This window comes from Jaculus jaculus, chromosome 6, assembly GCF_020740685.1.
Source record: "Jaculus jaculus isolate mJacJac1 chromosome 6, mJacJac1.mat.Y.cur, whole genome shotgun sequence".
Lineage (NCBI taxonomy): Eukaryota > Metazoa > Chordata > Mammalia > Rodentia > Dipodidae > Jaculus > Jaculus jaculus.
The window spans coordinates 46,786,014-46,801,500 of record NC_059107.1 but is presented as its reverse complement, the minus strand read 5'-3'; the positions used below and the strand labels follow the sequence as shown (position 1 = coordinate 46,801,500).

Below are 15,487 nucleotides of genomic sequence, written 5' to 3'. Positions count from 1 at the left end.
AAGAGAGAAGAGACACAAATTAATAAAATCAGAGATGAACAAGGTAACATCACAACAGATTCCAGAGAAATTCAAAAAATCATAGGGACATACTATAAAAGCATATACTCCACAAAGTATGAAAATCTGAAAGAAATGGATGATTTCCTTGATCTATATGACCTACCTAAATTAAATCAAAATGAGATTAATCACTTAAATAGACCTATAACAAACATGGAGATCCGAACAGTTATCAATAATCTCCCAACTAAAAAAAGCCCAGGCCCGGATGGATTCACTGCTGAATTTTACCAGACTTTTAAGGAAGAGCTAACACCATTGCTTCTTAAGCTTTTCCAGGAAATAGAAAAAGAAGGAATTCTACCAAACTCCTTCTATGAGGCCAGCATCACCCTGATACCAAAACCAGGCAAAGATAGAACAAAAAAAGAAAATTACAGACCAATCTCCCTCATGAACATAGATGCAAAAATTCTCAACAAAATATTGGCAAACAGAATACAAGAGTATATCAAAAAGATCATTCACCCTGACCAAGTAGGCTTTATCCCAGAGATGCAGGGATGGCTCAACATACGTAAATCTATAAATGTAATACATTACATAAACGGGTTGAAGGACAAAAATCACATGATCATCTCATTAGATGCAGAGAAAGCATTTGACAAAATCCAACATCCCTTCATGATAAAAGTCCTACAGAGACTGGGAATAGAAGGAACATATCTCAATATAATAAAGGCTATTTATGACAAGCCTACAGCCAACATATTACTAAATGGGGAAAAACTGGAAGCTTTTCCACTAAAATCAGGAACAAGACAAGGGTGTCCACTGTCCCCACTTTTATTTAATATAGTTTTGGAAGTCTTTGCCATAGCAATAAGGCAAGAGACACACATAAAAGGGATACAAATTGGAAAGGAAGAAATCAAGTTATCATTATTTGCAGATGACATGATTCTATACATAAAGGACCCTAAAGACTCTACTAGCAAACTGTTAGAGCTGATCAAAACCTACAGCCATGTAGCAGGATACAAAATAAATACACAGAAATCAGTAGCCTTCATATATGCTAACAACAAACACACAGAGGATGAAATCAGAGAATCACTCCCATTCACAATTGCATCAAAAAAAATAAAATACCTTGGAATAAACCTAACCAAGGAAGTAAAGAATCTATACAATGAGAACTTTAAAACACTCAAGAGAGAAATTGCAGAAGACACTAGAAAGTGGAGAAACATCCCTTGTTCCTGGATTGGAAGAATCAATATCGTGAAAATGGCAATCTTACCTAAAGCAATCTACACATTTAATGCAATCCCTATCAAAATTCCAAAGGCTTTCTTCATGGAAATAGAAAAAACAATCCAAAAATTCATTTGGAATCACAAAAAACCTCAAATATCTAAAATAATACTGAGCAACAAAAAAGAGGCTGGTGGTATCACCATACCTGATTTTAACCTATACTACAGAGCCATAGTAACAAAAACAGCATGGTACTGGCACAAAAACAGACATGTAGATCAGTGGAACAGAATAGAGGACCCAGATGTAAGCCCAAGTAGCTATAGCCACCTGATATTCGATAAAAATGCCAAAAATACTCATTGGAGAAGAGACAGCCTCTTCAGCAAATGGTGTTTTGAAAACTGGATAAATATCTGCAGAAGGATGAAAATAGATTCTTCTCTCTCGCCATGCACAAGAATTAAGTCCAAATGGATTAAAGACCTTAACATCAGACCGGAAACTTTGAAACTGCTAGAGGAAAAAGTAGGGGAAACCCTTCAACATATTGGTCTTGGCAAAGACTTTCTGAATACAACCCCAATTGCTCAGGCAATAAAACCACAGATTAACCACTGGGACCTAATGAAATTACAAAGATTTTGCACCGCAAAGGACACAGTGAAAAAAGCAAAGAGGCAACCTACAGAATGGGAAAAAATCTTCGCCAGCTATATATCTGATAGAGGATTAATATCTAGGATATACAAAGAACTCAAAAAGTTAAATAATAAGGAATCAAACAAGCCAATCAAAAAATGGGCTATGGAGCTAAATAGAGAGTTCTCAAAGGAAGAAATACGAATGGCATATAAGCATCTAAAAAAATGTTCTACGTCACTAGTCATCAGGAAAATGCAGATTAAAACTACATTGAGATTCCATCTCACTCCTGTCAGATTGGCCACCATCATGAAAACAAATGATCATAAATGTTGGCAGGGATGTGGAAAAAAAGGAACCCTTCTGCACTGCTGGTGGGAATGCAATCTGGTCCAGCCATTGTGGAAAACAGTGTGGAGGTTCCTAAAGCAGCTAGAGATTGATCTACCATATGACCCAGCTATAGCGCTCCTAGGCATATATCCAAAGGACTCATCTCATTTCCTTAGAAGTACATGCTCGACCATGTTTATTGCTGCTCAATTTATAATAGCTGGGAAATGGAACCAGCCTAGATGTCCCTCAACAGATGAGTGGATAATGAAGATGTGGTACATTTATACAATGGAGTTCTACTCAGCGGTAAAGAAAAATGAAGTTATGAAATTTGCAGAAAAATGGATGGACCTGGAAAGTATTATACTAAGTCAGGTAACCCAGGCCCAGAAAGCCAAGCGCCACGTGTTCTCTCTCATATGTGGATCCTAGCTACAGATGACTGGGCTTCTGCGTGAAAATGAAAATACTTAGTAGCAGAGGCCAGTAAGTTGAAAAGGAGACATAAAGGGTGGAGAAAGGAAGGGAGGAGGATACTTCATAGGTTGATATTGTATATATGTAATTACAATGAATGTAATGGGGAGGTAATATGATGGAGAATGGAATTTCAAACGGGAAAGTGTGGGGGTGGGGAGGGAGGGAATTACCATGGGATATATTTTATAATCATGGAAAATGTTAATAAAAATTAAAAAAAAAAAAAGAATATATCAAAAAGATCATTCACTCTGACCAAGTAGGATTCAAGAGATGCAGGGATAGTTAAACATATATAAATCAATAAATATAATACACTACATAAATGAACTAATGGACAAAAATCAAATGATCATCTCAACAGATGCAGAAAAAGCATTTGACAAAATCCAACATCCCTTCCTGGTAAAAGTTCTAAGAAACTGGGAAGAGAAGGAACATATCTCAACATAATAAAGACTATTCTTGACAAACCAACAGCCAACATAATACTAAATGGGGAAAAACTTGAAGTTTTTCCACTAAAATCAGAAACAAGACAACGGTGTCCACTGTCTCCACTCTTATTTAACATAGTACCTGAAGTCTTGGCTATAGCAATAAAAGAAGAGACAAGAATAAAAGATGATACAAATGGGAAAGGAAGAGATCAAATTATCATTATTTGCAGATGATATGATTCTATACATATAAGACCCTAAAGACTCTACCAGGAAACTATTAGAGCTGATAAAAAGTTCTAGCAATGGAGCTGGAGGGATGGTTTAGCAGTTAAGGCATTTGCCTGCAAAGCCAAAGGACCCAGGTTCTATTCCCCAGGACCCACGTTAGCCAGATGCACAAGGGGGTGCACACATCTGGAGCTTGTATGCAGTGGATGGAGGCCCTGGCACACTCATTCTCCCTCCCTTCCTCTCTCCCTTCCCTCCCTCCCTCTCTCTCCCCCCCTTCTTTCTCTGTCAAATAAATAAATAAAAATAAAATATTTAAAAATTCTAGCAATGTAGCAGGATACAAAATAAATACACAGAAATCAGAGACTTTTCTTTATACTAACAACAAACATGCAGAGGATGACATCCAGGAATCACTCCCATTCAACACTTCCTCAAAAAAATTAAGTACCTTGGAATAAATCTAACCAATGAAGTAAAGGAGCTCTACAATGAAAATATTAAAACACTCAACTGAGAAACTGCAGAAGACACAAGGAAATGGAAAGACATCCCTTGTTCTTGGATTGGAAGAATCAATATTGTGAAAATGTCAATCTTACCAAAAGCAATCTACACATTTAATGCAATCCCCATTAAAATTCCAATGGCATTCTTCACCAAAAAAAGAGTAAAAACAATCCTAAAATTCATTTGGGAGCACAAAAAACCTCAAATAGCCAAAACAATTTTGAAATAAGGCTGCCTGTGTGACCATATCTGATTTTAAACTATATTGCAAAGCCATAGTAACAAAAAACAGTATGATACTGGCACAAAGATAGACATATAGATCAATGGAATAGATCAGAGGACCCAGGTGTTAATCCAGGCAGCTACAGCCATCTGATTTTCAACACCCCCCCAAAATAAAATCATTAGAGAAAAGACAACCTCTTCAACAAGTGGTACTGGGAAAACTGAGTATCTGTATGTAGAAGGATGAAAATAGATCCTTGTTCTTCTCCTTGCATAAGAATCAAGTCCAAATGAATCAGTTACCTTAATATCAGACCTGAAACTGAGAAACTGCTAGAGGAAAAAGTAGGGGAAATCCTTCAACATACTGGCACAGGCAATGACTTTCTGAATATATCCCCAGTTGCTCAGGAAATAAAACCACTAATAAACCACTGGGATCTCATAGAATTACAAAGCTTTTGTACAGCAAAGGACACTGTGAATAGAGCAAAGAAGACAACCTACAGAATGGGACAAAATCTTTACCAGTATACACCTGACAGAGGATTAATATCCAAAATATATACAGAATTCAAAAAACTAAACAATAAGAAATAAAACAATCCCTTCAAAAGATGGGCTATGGAACTAAGTAGAGAATTTTCAAAAGAAGAAATACAGATGGCATATAAACACCTAAAAAGGTGTCCTATATCCTTAGCCATCAGAGAAATGCAAATTAAAACTATGTTGAAATTCCATCTCACTCCTGTCAAACTGGCTATCATCAAGAAAACAAATGACAATAAATGTTTGCAAGGATGTGGAAAAAGGGGAACCCTTCTATACTGTTGGTGGGAATGTAGTCTGGTATAGCCATTGTGGAAATCACTGTGGAGGTTCCTAAGACAGCTAAAAATAGATTTGCCATATGACCCAGCTATAACACTCCTAGGCATACATCCTAAGGACTTTTCTTACTACTGTAGAAATACTTGCACAGCAATGTTTATTGCTGCTCTATTCACAATAGCTAGGAAATGGAATCAGCCTAGATGTCCTTCAACAGATGAATGGAAAATAAAGATGTGGTACATTTACACAACAGAGTTCTATTCAGCGGTAAAGAAAAATGAAATTTGCAGGGAAATGGTTGGATCTGGATAGAATTATACTAAGTCAGGTAACTCAGGCCCACAAAGCCAAACATTGCACATTTTCTCTCATATGTGGATCCTAGTTACAAGTGTTCAGACCTGTGTGTGAGTTGGAGTGAAAATCGATAGCACAGGCCAGTAAGCTAGAAAAGGGCTATAAGGGAGGGAGGAGAGGAGTAGACTTAAGGGAATGGTACCTTATATAAGTACACAAACAGATTACTGTGGGTGGAATGGTCTAAGTAAGGTCAGGGAAAGAGATTGAGTAAAAGGAATGTGGGAGGAGGGGTAATCAAAATCCAGGATATTGTAAGTAAGCCACATGATAACCTATGTACTGGGTTAATGGCATGCCCAGAAGCCATAGACTAGTAAAATTTCGGTGCCAGGGATGGGATGTCTTCCAGTGAGTTATTGGCCAGGGAAGTTCTTGATGCCCCCAAAGTATTACAGACTATTTCCAAGGCTCTTCATTTCCCACCAGGAGTAGATGATAAAACCCTATTGCTAAAGACTCTACATGCCTGGGTTGCAAGGTAACCAAGAAATCTAACTGGGGCTGAGCTGAACATCTTCTCCTCATAGACTAGCTGACTGAAAGCTGGAAAAAGCTACACTGCATGCAGCCTTATGGGAGACAGAAGCCATCAGTGGTGAAAGCAGTGGGCACTGGTTTGGCCAGCTAAGCGAAATGACTGAATGGGTGCAATAGTGGCATGTCTGTTATGGGGAAAACCAAATGCTCTCTAATTGGATTGGAGACCTGCTCTATGGGAGGGAATACATGCCTGGTACTGAAAACCTAATCAAAAGCCTATGGTGGGGGGGGTCATGAGCATTAGGAGTGTAAGACCTGCTCTTGTCTGGCTAAATGCATGTATTTTACTCACCAAACTGCCCTATAAGCACTTTACTCAATATTCCTACCCATATATTAATGCTACTCTCACTTTTGGTTAAAGAAGCTTCTCTTTTCAGATGGCAATGACCACTGGAATGACCCAAAAGGTACCATAGTGCTGAGAAGACATGATGGAGCAATGTTTAGCACTAAAACACCTCTTTCACACCCTCGCAAGGCCCAGGTTTCATTGCGGGAGACGTGGGGGAAAGAACGTAAGAAAAAGGAAGGGTAGGATTGCTTACAATGCAATCAATCAGACAGAAACTGGCCTTGATATCCATGACCTCACAGTGCCTAGCACTATTTTCATAAGACCCTCATAATAGGGGGAAAAGATGATGACATCAAAATAAAAGGGAGACAAATGGAGAGAGGGAGAGGATATGATGTAATGTAGATTTGTAAAGGGTAAAGTGGGGGAGGGAATTATCATGGTTTATTTTTTCTAAGTATGGAAGCTGTCAATAAAAAGTTTTAAAAAATTGAAAATTAAATGCAATATACATGCCAATATAACAGAAGGATTTTCAGTGAAAAGAATGGGATAAAGGAGATTCTGTCACAGCTTTGTTATAAAATCTAATCACAGCTATAAACTTATGTGCATTTTATGACATAAATAGGAAGAGGAAAAATGTATAAATCAACGTAATAAGGGCTGGGAAGAGGGCTCATTGGTAAAAGACCCTTGTTTACAAAGCCTGATGACCTGGGTTTCATTCCCCAGTACTCTTATAAAGGCAGATGCACAAAGTGGCACATGCATCTGGTGTTCCTTTGCAGTGGCAGGAGGCCCTGGCATGGCCATTCTTTCCCCTCCAGCCATTCTCCCCCTCACCACATTTCTCTCCTCTCTTAAATAAATAATATTAAAAAACTGAAATACCTAATGCAATTTTGCCTGCTGGTTTCTTCAGAGACCACTCGCATCAGAGAAGGTATAAGACAGGAAAAGTCACTGTGCTGGTTCCTCTACCTGCCACACTCACGAGCCTCTCTGTTTGAGCATTCTCCACACTGAGTGTCTCATGTTTAACAATAACTGTCTCTTATATAAGACCTGGACACAAGTATTTTTTTTTCTTTGCACAGCAATGTTTAGTGCTGCTCTATTCACAATAGCTAGGAAATGGAATCAGCCTAGATGTCCTTCATCTAGTACAAAGAAACAGTGACTTGTCTCAGTGTGGAAGACAGTGGGACAGTCTCCAACATAGTCACTCCGACACATTTTCAAGGTAAATTTAAATGCATTTAAATGCTGACTATAGCACCTACCTCCTTCCCATAAGCCAAGCCCCCTTCCATACATTTTTCTGTACTGATAATGCATTATTACTTTCATAATATTAAAGGCAGAAAAAAGTTCTATGACATTAGTGTACACTTTAAATAAAAATCTAGATGCACATACCTGTTTACCAGTGAAACCCTGGCAAATAACCTTCGTATTTTTATCAACGTAGAGATTTTTCCGAGAAGCTACATAAGATGAATGCCGAATTCCATTCTGTTGCACTGAGAAGAAAAGAAAACATGACATGAGAATTTCTCCAGATTTGTGAACCATGAATTCAACTTGGTTGAAAAAAATAGAAAAATTTTCCAGTGTAAGAACTGTACTGTGATCATGGCAAAATGAATTGTCACTTTCTAAATGAGACACAGAGACCACAGAAATAAATTAGAAAAAAAAAGAAAGAAAAAACTCTACTCTTCAGGATCTTCTCTTTGCTGAGAATCACAATCTTGTAGCTTTTTCTGGTCTGAGAAAGAAAAGCTCAAGTTCACCATTTTCCTTCCTCTGAGGCTCAAACTCAGGGACTGAAAATTAGGAATGTTTGCTGTGCAGCCATACATGGTGCTCAATTAACTTGATATTTTTAAAAAATTTTTATTGACAGCTTCCATAAGCATAGATAATAGACCATAAAAAATCAACTTTTTTAAGCCTCCTACCTGTAAAACAGAGGTGAGCAAAGAGGCACTTGTCAAGGGGTATGAGTAAGAACTACTCTGCAACCCATTCCTCGATAAGAACATAGGAAAGTGAAGTCACTGGACACATTTCTCTAAAATACCATCCAAAATCACTTAATTTGATCTCTTCTAGTGTACAATTCAAGTGTTTACATATTCAAAAAGGGCAGGGAAAAGAAAACGGATAAATGAATGAATGACCAAGTAGATGACAGGGAAAAATTTGAAGAAAAAATTACCTAACCTCTGTTTGGCACCTACTCCAAGGGAGACAGAAATCATCATAGTTTCTGTAACCAATACCTACCTCAAAAATCAGCTGGAAGAAGAACAGCACGTGACATACAACTCTGTCATTCTAAACCTCTATTAAAGCCATAAGCCTGCCGTTTTTATGGCCTATCCCCAGCCTCTTCAAAGTAGCCAGACTTTTAACCCACAGAGTAGCCCAAGGAAGCTAGATGCCTCGCATGTTCTCTACAATCTGCCCCACCCTGTGATTTCTCCCAGTCTTCTGACCTCAGATACAACTGAAGGAGCACCTGAAGATGTAGCTGGAGACCTGACAGATGCACCAGGCAAGAGAAAGGCCCACATTTCACCTTGGCCATCTTAGAGAGAAGTGCTGTGTGTACACAGAGCTGCTGGCTAGCAGACTGCTACACTCCTCGACCAGACCATGCTGACCATGAGGGCGCTCTGTATCCGAGTCCCAGAGGACAGCACAGTGGGCACATCTAAGCACCTTCCCTGAGACAGAGGACACCAACAGGGAGTTAAGGTCTGACGGACTGTCCACTGCACTATGCAGTAGAGTCCAAGGCTGCCACTCAAAGACCATCTTTGCTCCAAGCTAGAAGACATACTGGCAAAGGCTATAAATAAACACAACTGAAGACAATGGCAAATCAACTTATAATGAGATGTTGAATTTTACTGACAATGAGAAAATGAGCATTCTAAGTTAAACATTAGGCCAACAGGAAGGCCTCAAGTTGGCCAGCAGGGATATACTGTTGAGGGCTACTGGGCCCACATCCTGGGCCACCTCCAGCAGATGTGCACACATCACCTTTCTTCCAGTTCTCACAAAGTGGTCAGCATAACCTTGGTCCTGTTCCCAGGAGCAGCTGAGAACACTGTCTCAGGATCCAGGCATGCCTGGGCTTGTGTCTAGGCCCTGCTGCTCACCAGTGATGTGACCCAGGCATATCTTTTGATCTCCCTTAGCCTTAAGTCTTCCCATCTGTAAATGGAATAACAGCTGCCCACGAGGAGGCTGTGATGTTAATATGAGGTGATGCCTGTAGACTGGGTGTCAAAGTGCCTGGTACATTCCCAAAATCCTACATGAGCAAAAAGGTAAATCTTTTCCTAAAAAGAGAAAACACAGTTTGTATTTTACAATCAAGTAAGTCCAACCACAAATGTTTCATATACATCCTCATGCACATTCTATATACAAATACACTAACCCATGGCTCCATGTAATGTGCAGCATTCACAAGTAAAGTTTTAGGTACAGGAAGCATTTCTAAAGGTACAGTCTCACTGTCAAAATGTAATATGTACCTCACTGGCCAATGTGGGAAGTAAATATGTTATACGGAGCAGGTAAAACAGTGCCCACAGTGCAGTAAGTGCTATCACTAATTGCTATTTTATCATCATTATAATGGATGCAGAACTAACAGATTAAACTGCTGTGAGATGCTCACTGTCAGGGGCCATGTGGCAAAATGCTATGGATTTGTGAGTGAAGAAGACTGGTGCCTACTCACATGAAGCTGCCAGTACTATAACAGAGCTATCGTTAAATGAAAAGCAAACTGAAATAAAGATGCTAAAGGAAAGGGACCAAGTCACCTGAGAAAGATGTGCTTTCTACAGAGGTGATAGATCTGCATCAGTCAGACACTTAAGGAGTCTCCGACCCACAGATAACAACTAAACCATTATAAAATGGCTGTGTGAGTAATGCTGTAATATATGACCTAAGATCATTTGTTCCATGATTAGTATCATGCCCCAACCAATAACCCAAGACACTGTTCATGAAAATACTTCAAATCACTTCTTAAAACTCTGTCCCTGCCACTCACTTATCTATACATATATTCACAAATTTACCAAATGTATACCTATTACCTGTATTAGCCTATTTTCTGCTGATAAAATAACCAAGGCGAACTCCTTACAAAGAAGTGTTTGTTTAGTTCAGTTTTGGAGGCTTGAAAGTCCAAAATTAGGTAGCCTCATCTGTTCAACCTCTGGTGAGAACACCTTTGACTGTAGTAAAACATGGCAGCGTGACACCATGCAGAATGGGCCAAGTGCATGGGGTAGCTTTATTTTATAACAACTTACTCCTGTGAGAACTGACTCTGAAAGATCAACATTAATCTCTTCTAGGTGTGGTGACCTCAATGACCTATCTACTTTCCCTTAGGCTCCACCTCTTCACCACATTACCACACTGGAACCAAGCTCCCAGCACATGAACTCTTGAGGGAAACCCAAACATACACAAGCCATAACACTGACCATGTGTGTTATGTATATGTAACACACAGGCTATTGTGGTCCACATGTATTGCAGCTTACAATATGTGAGAGTACCTCAGTAGCCACTGACTCCCAAAGCCCAACGAACTATTTAAAGGCAAAATTATATATTCACTTAATATTTACAATATATTTAATAATAACTTGGTTGATTTTAAGAACCACATTCCATCATCTCTAAAACACCACAGGTGTTTAAAAGAACTACTAATAGGAACAGAAAAAGTATTGCCAATTTTTGTAAGGTATCACCAATTAAGAGACAGATTTCAATTTTAGAAATGTTATGAAAAAAAAAGTGGGTCTAAGGCAACAAGATGCCTACCTTTCGGTGAAATGAAATTATTTTCCTATAGTTGAAAGAAATTACTTTTAAACAACTGTGGGAGTTTGAATGTATCTCTTATAGACTCAGGTGTTTTATTAAAGCTTCTCTCCAGCCACCTGGCTGGAAGAGGTGTCACTGGGGATGGATCCTGGAGTCCAGCTCCAAGTGTACTGGAGGTAGATCTGAATTCCAGCCAAAAAGTAGGCAGAGGTCTAAGCTCTGCCTTGGTCCCTGCTATTTGCTGCCAGTTTGTGCTTGCTGCTTCTTTTTATTTTTTTTTTGGGGGGGGGGTACGCACGCACGCAAGTGCATGTGCACAAGCTACTGCAAAATTTTTTCTCTTTGCTTGGATCTGTGATGGGGGCCAGCTTCATCTGCCACCTATGGAACTTCCCCTGGATCTGTAAGCTTGAAACACTCTTTCCTCCCCTAAACTGTACCTGGTTTAGATGTTCATGCCAGCAACATGTCTATAACAACATCCTTAATATGTCTATAAAGTCAGGAATTCAAATAAATAACTCATAGCTACATTGGTACCTTTGGATAAAGACTACTTTAAATTTCTGAAATATGATTTGATTATAAGATGCAAATAGCAACAGATACTACAATCAGAAATATTGCTATTCAAACATCTCCCTTTCCAAATTACACTTTTAAATGCTCAAGTATAAAAAAAAAAAAAAACCAGCCTGTATAACCTGTTAAAGACATGAAAAAAGCAAGTGGAACCTTTGGACAGGGAAGTGAATCATCTTCTTAACAAGAGGTTCAAGCTATCATAAGGACACTGCACAACATGAAAAGTTCCAGGACACATACAACATGGGTTCCAGGACTCACTGTGACACTTGGCTTGTTTATAATTCTAAGGTTAGTAAAATACTTGTTTTTATTCCCTATTTATCCTAAAAGGTTTGATTTATAGAAAGTCCTGATATCTTTTTAAAGACCTTACAATATTTAATATTTCTTTTAATAACCTCATCATTTCAATCTCAGAAGTGCTCATAAAATTCTTAAATATTATCATGGAAGAAATACTTCTCTTTTTTTATTTTATTTCCTCTCAACTGTGGATTAGAGGGCAGCTTGGGAATTCCTACACATTCTAAGCCACCCCTGCAACACAACTCTGGAAGGCACTTGTGAATGCCTTTTTTTAAACTCGAATCAACACATTACCTAAGCAAATAATGTACCATCAAGTGAAACTTAAGGGAACAACAGGGATAAAATTTCCCAGCATTTCTACAGTTCTTCTAATCCCAGAGCCTACATAATGAGACAACCTTAAAAAAAAAAAAAAAAAAAAAGTTTGCAAGATAGTGTTGTAGCTTGCTGTTTTCCTTATGGAAGTGAAAATAAGCTTAGAACAGTGGCAAGTGGAAGATGGCTTCAACATTCACCAACTGAAAGGTTTTTAATATATTAAACATCATCTCTAATGCCAGATGTAATGTAGAAGATAGATTGATTTAGACTTTAGACTTCTCAGAACTTTAGTAACATGTTAGTCACAAGACTTAGATAATTCAAGAAGACTCCAGCAACAGAAAGCTCAACAGAATAATCTCTGTAAGGCATTGGTCTTGAAGCCTACATGAAAGACTTCAGTTCTATGTGATGAATATCGTTAAGTATTGCTAAAAGTGAACTAAGTAACCAGATCTTTTAGACACTCTCCCTTTCTTCTCTGGGTACTTTCATTAAGACAGCAAATCTACTACAGGATAGGATCTTTCAGAACCTTGGACCAGCAAGACCTCAGCAGAGAAAGTGGGTGGGCCACTCTGCCCAGCTTTCCTACCACTCTGGCTAACCTTCCACATTTTAATCAACAACTTATTCTGATTAAGCTGGCTTAAGTCCATAGTCAACACACTGGTGCTCAAACTCTACCACCAAGATGATTACTGGTATAATTAATCCTTTTTTCTTTTCTAACAGCTGCTCAAGTGTCCTTTAAGTTATTCAATAAGAATTGCCTAAAACTTTCCCAAAAAAACTCAACTCTTTCCTATTTGGCAAAGTTATCTGGACGGACCTTTGTCCTGGAGCGATTTGGTAACTACGTGTAGCTGTGGTGTGCGCATTCCTCACTGCCCATTTTCAGGATGAAATCAAGAAAGGAAAGAAGTTTCATGCAGTATTTGAAAGAAGCAAAATCAGATGACAAGCAGAAACAAGGAACAGAGGAAGGAACTGACTTCACTTGAACGTCCACTACACAAGCACGGACTCCCTTATTCTGCACAGTGAGCCCATACCAGCCTACACATCATCTTTTCACTTTTGCACATCACTTAAATCGGCATGTATCTGACAGCCAATGGCTTGTCAGTTTTATATAACATTCACTTCCGCTGTTAATGATGGGCAAAACAGTGGTGCACGGTACAAGCGACGATGTCTGTGATTCATTAAACTATGGTGGTGTTTCCTTGTGATCTGAAGCATTCCTTAAGATACCAATTTAAAAAAATGGGTCTGGGTTACTACAGAGATTCTGAAAGGAGTAAACTTCAACCCCTGATATGACAGAAGATTTTGTCCTACTATAATGTACCTAGTGCAGAAAGACTTTGAACGGGATGAGAATGTTAAGTCAGCATAACTGAAAGACCGGCAAGCTTGGGTACTAAGTTTTCAGAAACGGATGTGTTCGTACCACCTGGTGGAGATAGTACGAATAAGGTCGTTCAATTGCCTGCTAACCCTAAGAGTCCGCAGAGCCTCGCTGACTCTGGATGGAGCAACCGCCTTTCTGTTGACCCGACAATCCACAGAACGGACAATGCCAAGCGCAGACTCCTCCTGCACAAGGCACAGCCTCTTCCCGCAAAGTACTACCCCAACACTTCAAGCCCGGCCTCTCCCCGCTGCAGAGGCCATCCCGGACCTCCTCACCGCCCCCCACCCGCTCCAAGTAAGGGCCAGTGTGCACGACACCCCCACCCGCCACCGAGACTGCAGGGCTGCCCCACTTCCCCTGGACATCCAGCTGTCCGCGGACAAGGTCAGCCGAGCTCCGTCCACCGCGGAGGGCTCGCAGTCGGGGGTCAGGATCCCCCGCCCAGAGAGGCTCCAACGCGGCCTGGGGCAGGACGCGGGGCCCGGTGGGCCCGGGAGCCGGCGGAGGCTAGCAAGACAGCGTCCCGGCCCGACTCACGGAGGAAGGTGCGCGACAGGAGGCGGGCGGCGGACAGGCCGCGGCTGCCGGAGACCATGGCGGCGCTGGCGGCGGCGGCGGCTGCAGCGAGGGCTGCGGTCATCCCCCAATGACACTCCAGGCCCCGGGGACCTGGCCGGGGGCCGAGGCACGCGGACTGCGGCGGCCACGGAGGCCGCCTGAGCAAACTGCTCTCCACCGACCTGCTGTTCCGAACAGTGAGGAATCGCAAGTGGAGAAAACAAAGAAACGTCCCATTAAAAAAGCAGATAGTGGCTAAGCTCCTCCGGGAAATGTGAGTTTGTTTAACCTTCCTTGCCACGGCAGCTCAGGGGAAACCCCGTGCGAGGCCCGGTCGGCGCGTGGCGTTGTGGGAAATGTAGTTTTTGGCTCCGAGGAGGGAGCTTGGTTGGAGCGAAGGTACTAGAAGTGGGGTGCAAAAAGTAAAGCTGTGTCCCAGGCCAGGGCGCTGCACCCCGATGTTCCCAGACTGACTTGTGGATGGGCTAAAACCTCTCGCGCCTCCTCAGTAAGGATTGCCTCTGATAACAACGACTCAACTGTTCAGGCAAAGACCACGCTGGCGAAAAAGACCACAGGTTCCCTTACTGATAGTTACCTGAAATGCCAATCTTTAGTTTAAACAGACAGCCATGCTCCTTTGCCCTAGTATTGAGAGTATGAGTGCCTCTTCCCTGGGAATTCCAAGGAATGGAATTTAAAATCAGATGTTGTTTTTGTCCCCTGTTTGGACAAAACCTGTAAGAGCTTTAGAAGAAACCTCAGCATATCGGATTAAGATAAACAAGGGGTAATACGCTAGCATGTCTAAAACCTCTACAACCATGTTCCTTATCATTTACCATTAATAAAATTATTGTACCAGTTTACTAAGGCCATGGCTACAATCTGACCAAGTTAAGTGATAAGATATTTAGAATTGCCCAGAAATTGCACAATATTTCTTCTCTGACTTACACCGTGTCAGTCTCAGGCTGGACATTATTTTTATTTAATTTTTTTTGTTCGTTCTTATTTATTTGAGAGTGACAGAGAGAGAGAAAGAGGCAGATAGAGAGAGAGAGAGAGAGAATGGGCATGCCTGGGCTTCCAGCCACTGCAAACGAACTCCAGACTTGTGGGCTCCTTTGTGCATCCGGCTAACATGAGGTCCTGGGGAATGGAGCCTCCAACCCGGGTCCTTAGGCTTCACAGGCAAGCGCTTAACCGCTAAGCTGTCTCTCCAGCCCAGGCTGGACA

At 40.6% G+C, this 15,487-nt stretch overlaps 1 protein-coding gene across 3 annotated transcripts in view; it reads right to left on the bottom strand.

Moving 5' to 3' along the window:
- The window catches only part of Suclg1 (succinate-CoA ligase GDP/ADP-forming subunit alpha), a 44,090-nt gene extending 29,590 nt beyond the window's left edge, over nt 1-14,500 (bottom strand). The window contains exons 1-3 of one of the 3 annotated variants that reach the window (XM_045153058.1): nt 14,228-14,314; nt 9,351-9,533; nt 7,594-7,697 (exon numbers count right to left, since the gene is read on the bottom strand). In XM_045153058.1, the coding sequence (XP_045008993.1) occupies nt 7,594-7,697; nt 9,351-9,405 (159 nt within the window). In that variant the 5' untranslated portion in view covers nt 9,406-9,533; nt 14,228-14,314. Of the gene's footprint in view, nt 1-7,593; nt 7,698-9,350; nt 9,534-14,227; nt 14,346-14,430 lie in introns of those variants that run through there. The other 2 variants (XM_045153059.1, XM_004660534.3) reach the window with 2 other exon arrangements.
- Between the last annotated feature and the right edge of the window lie 987 nt (nt 14,501-15,487).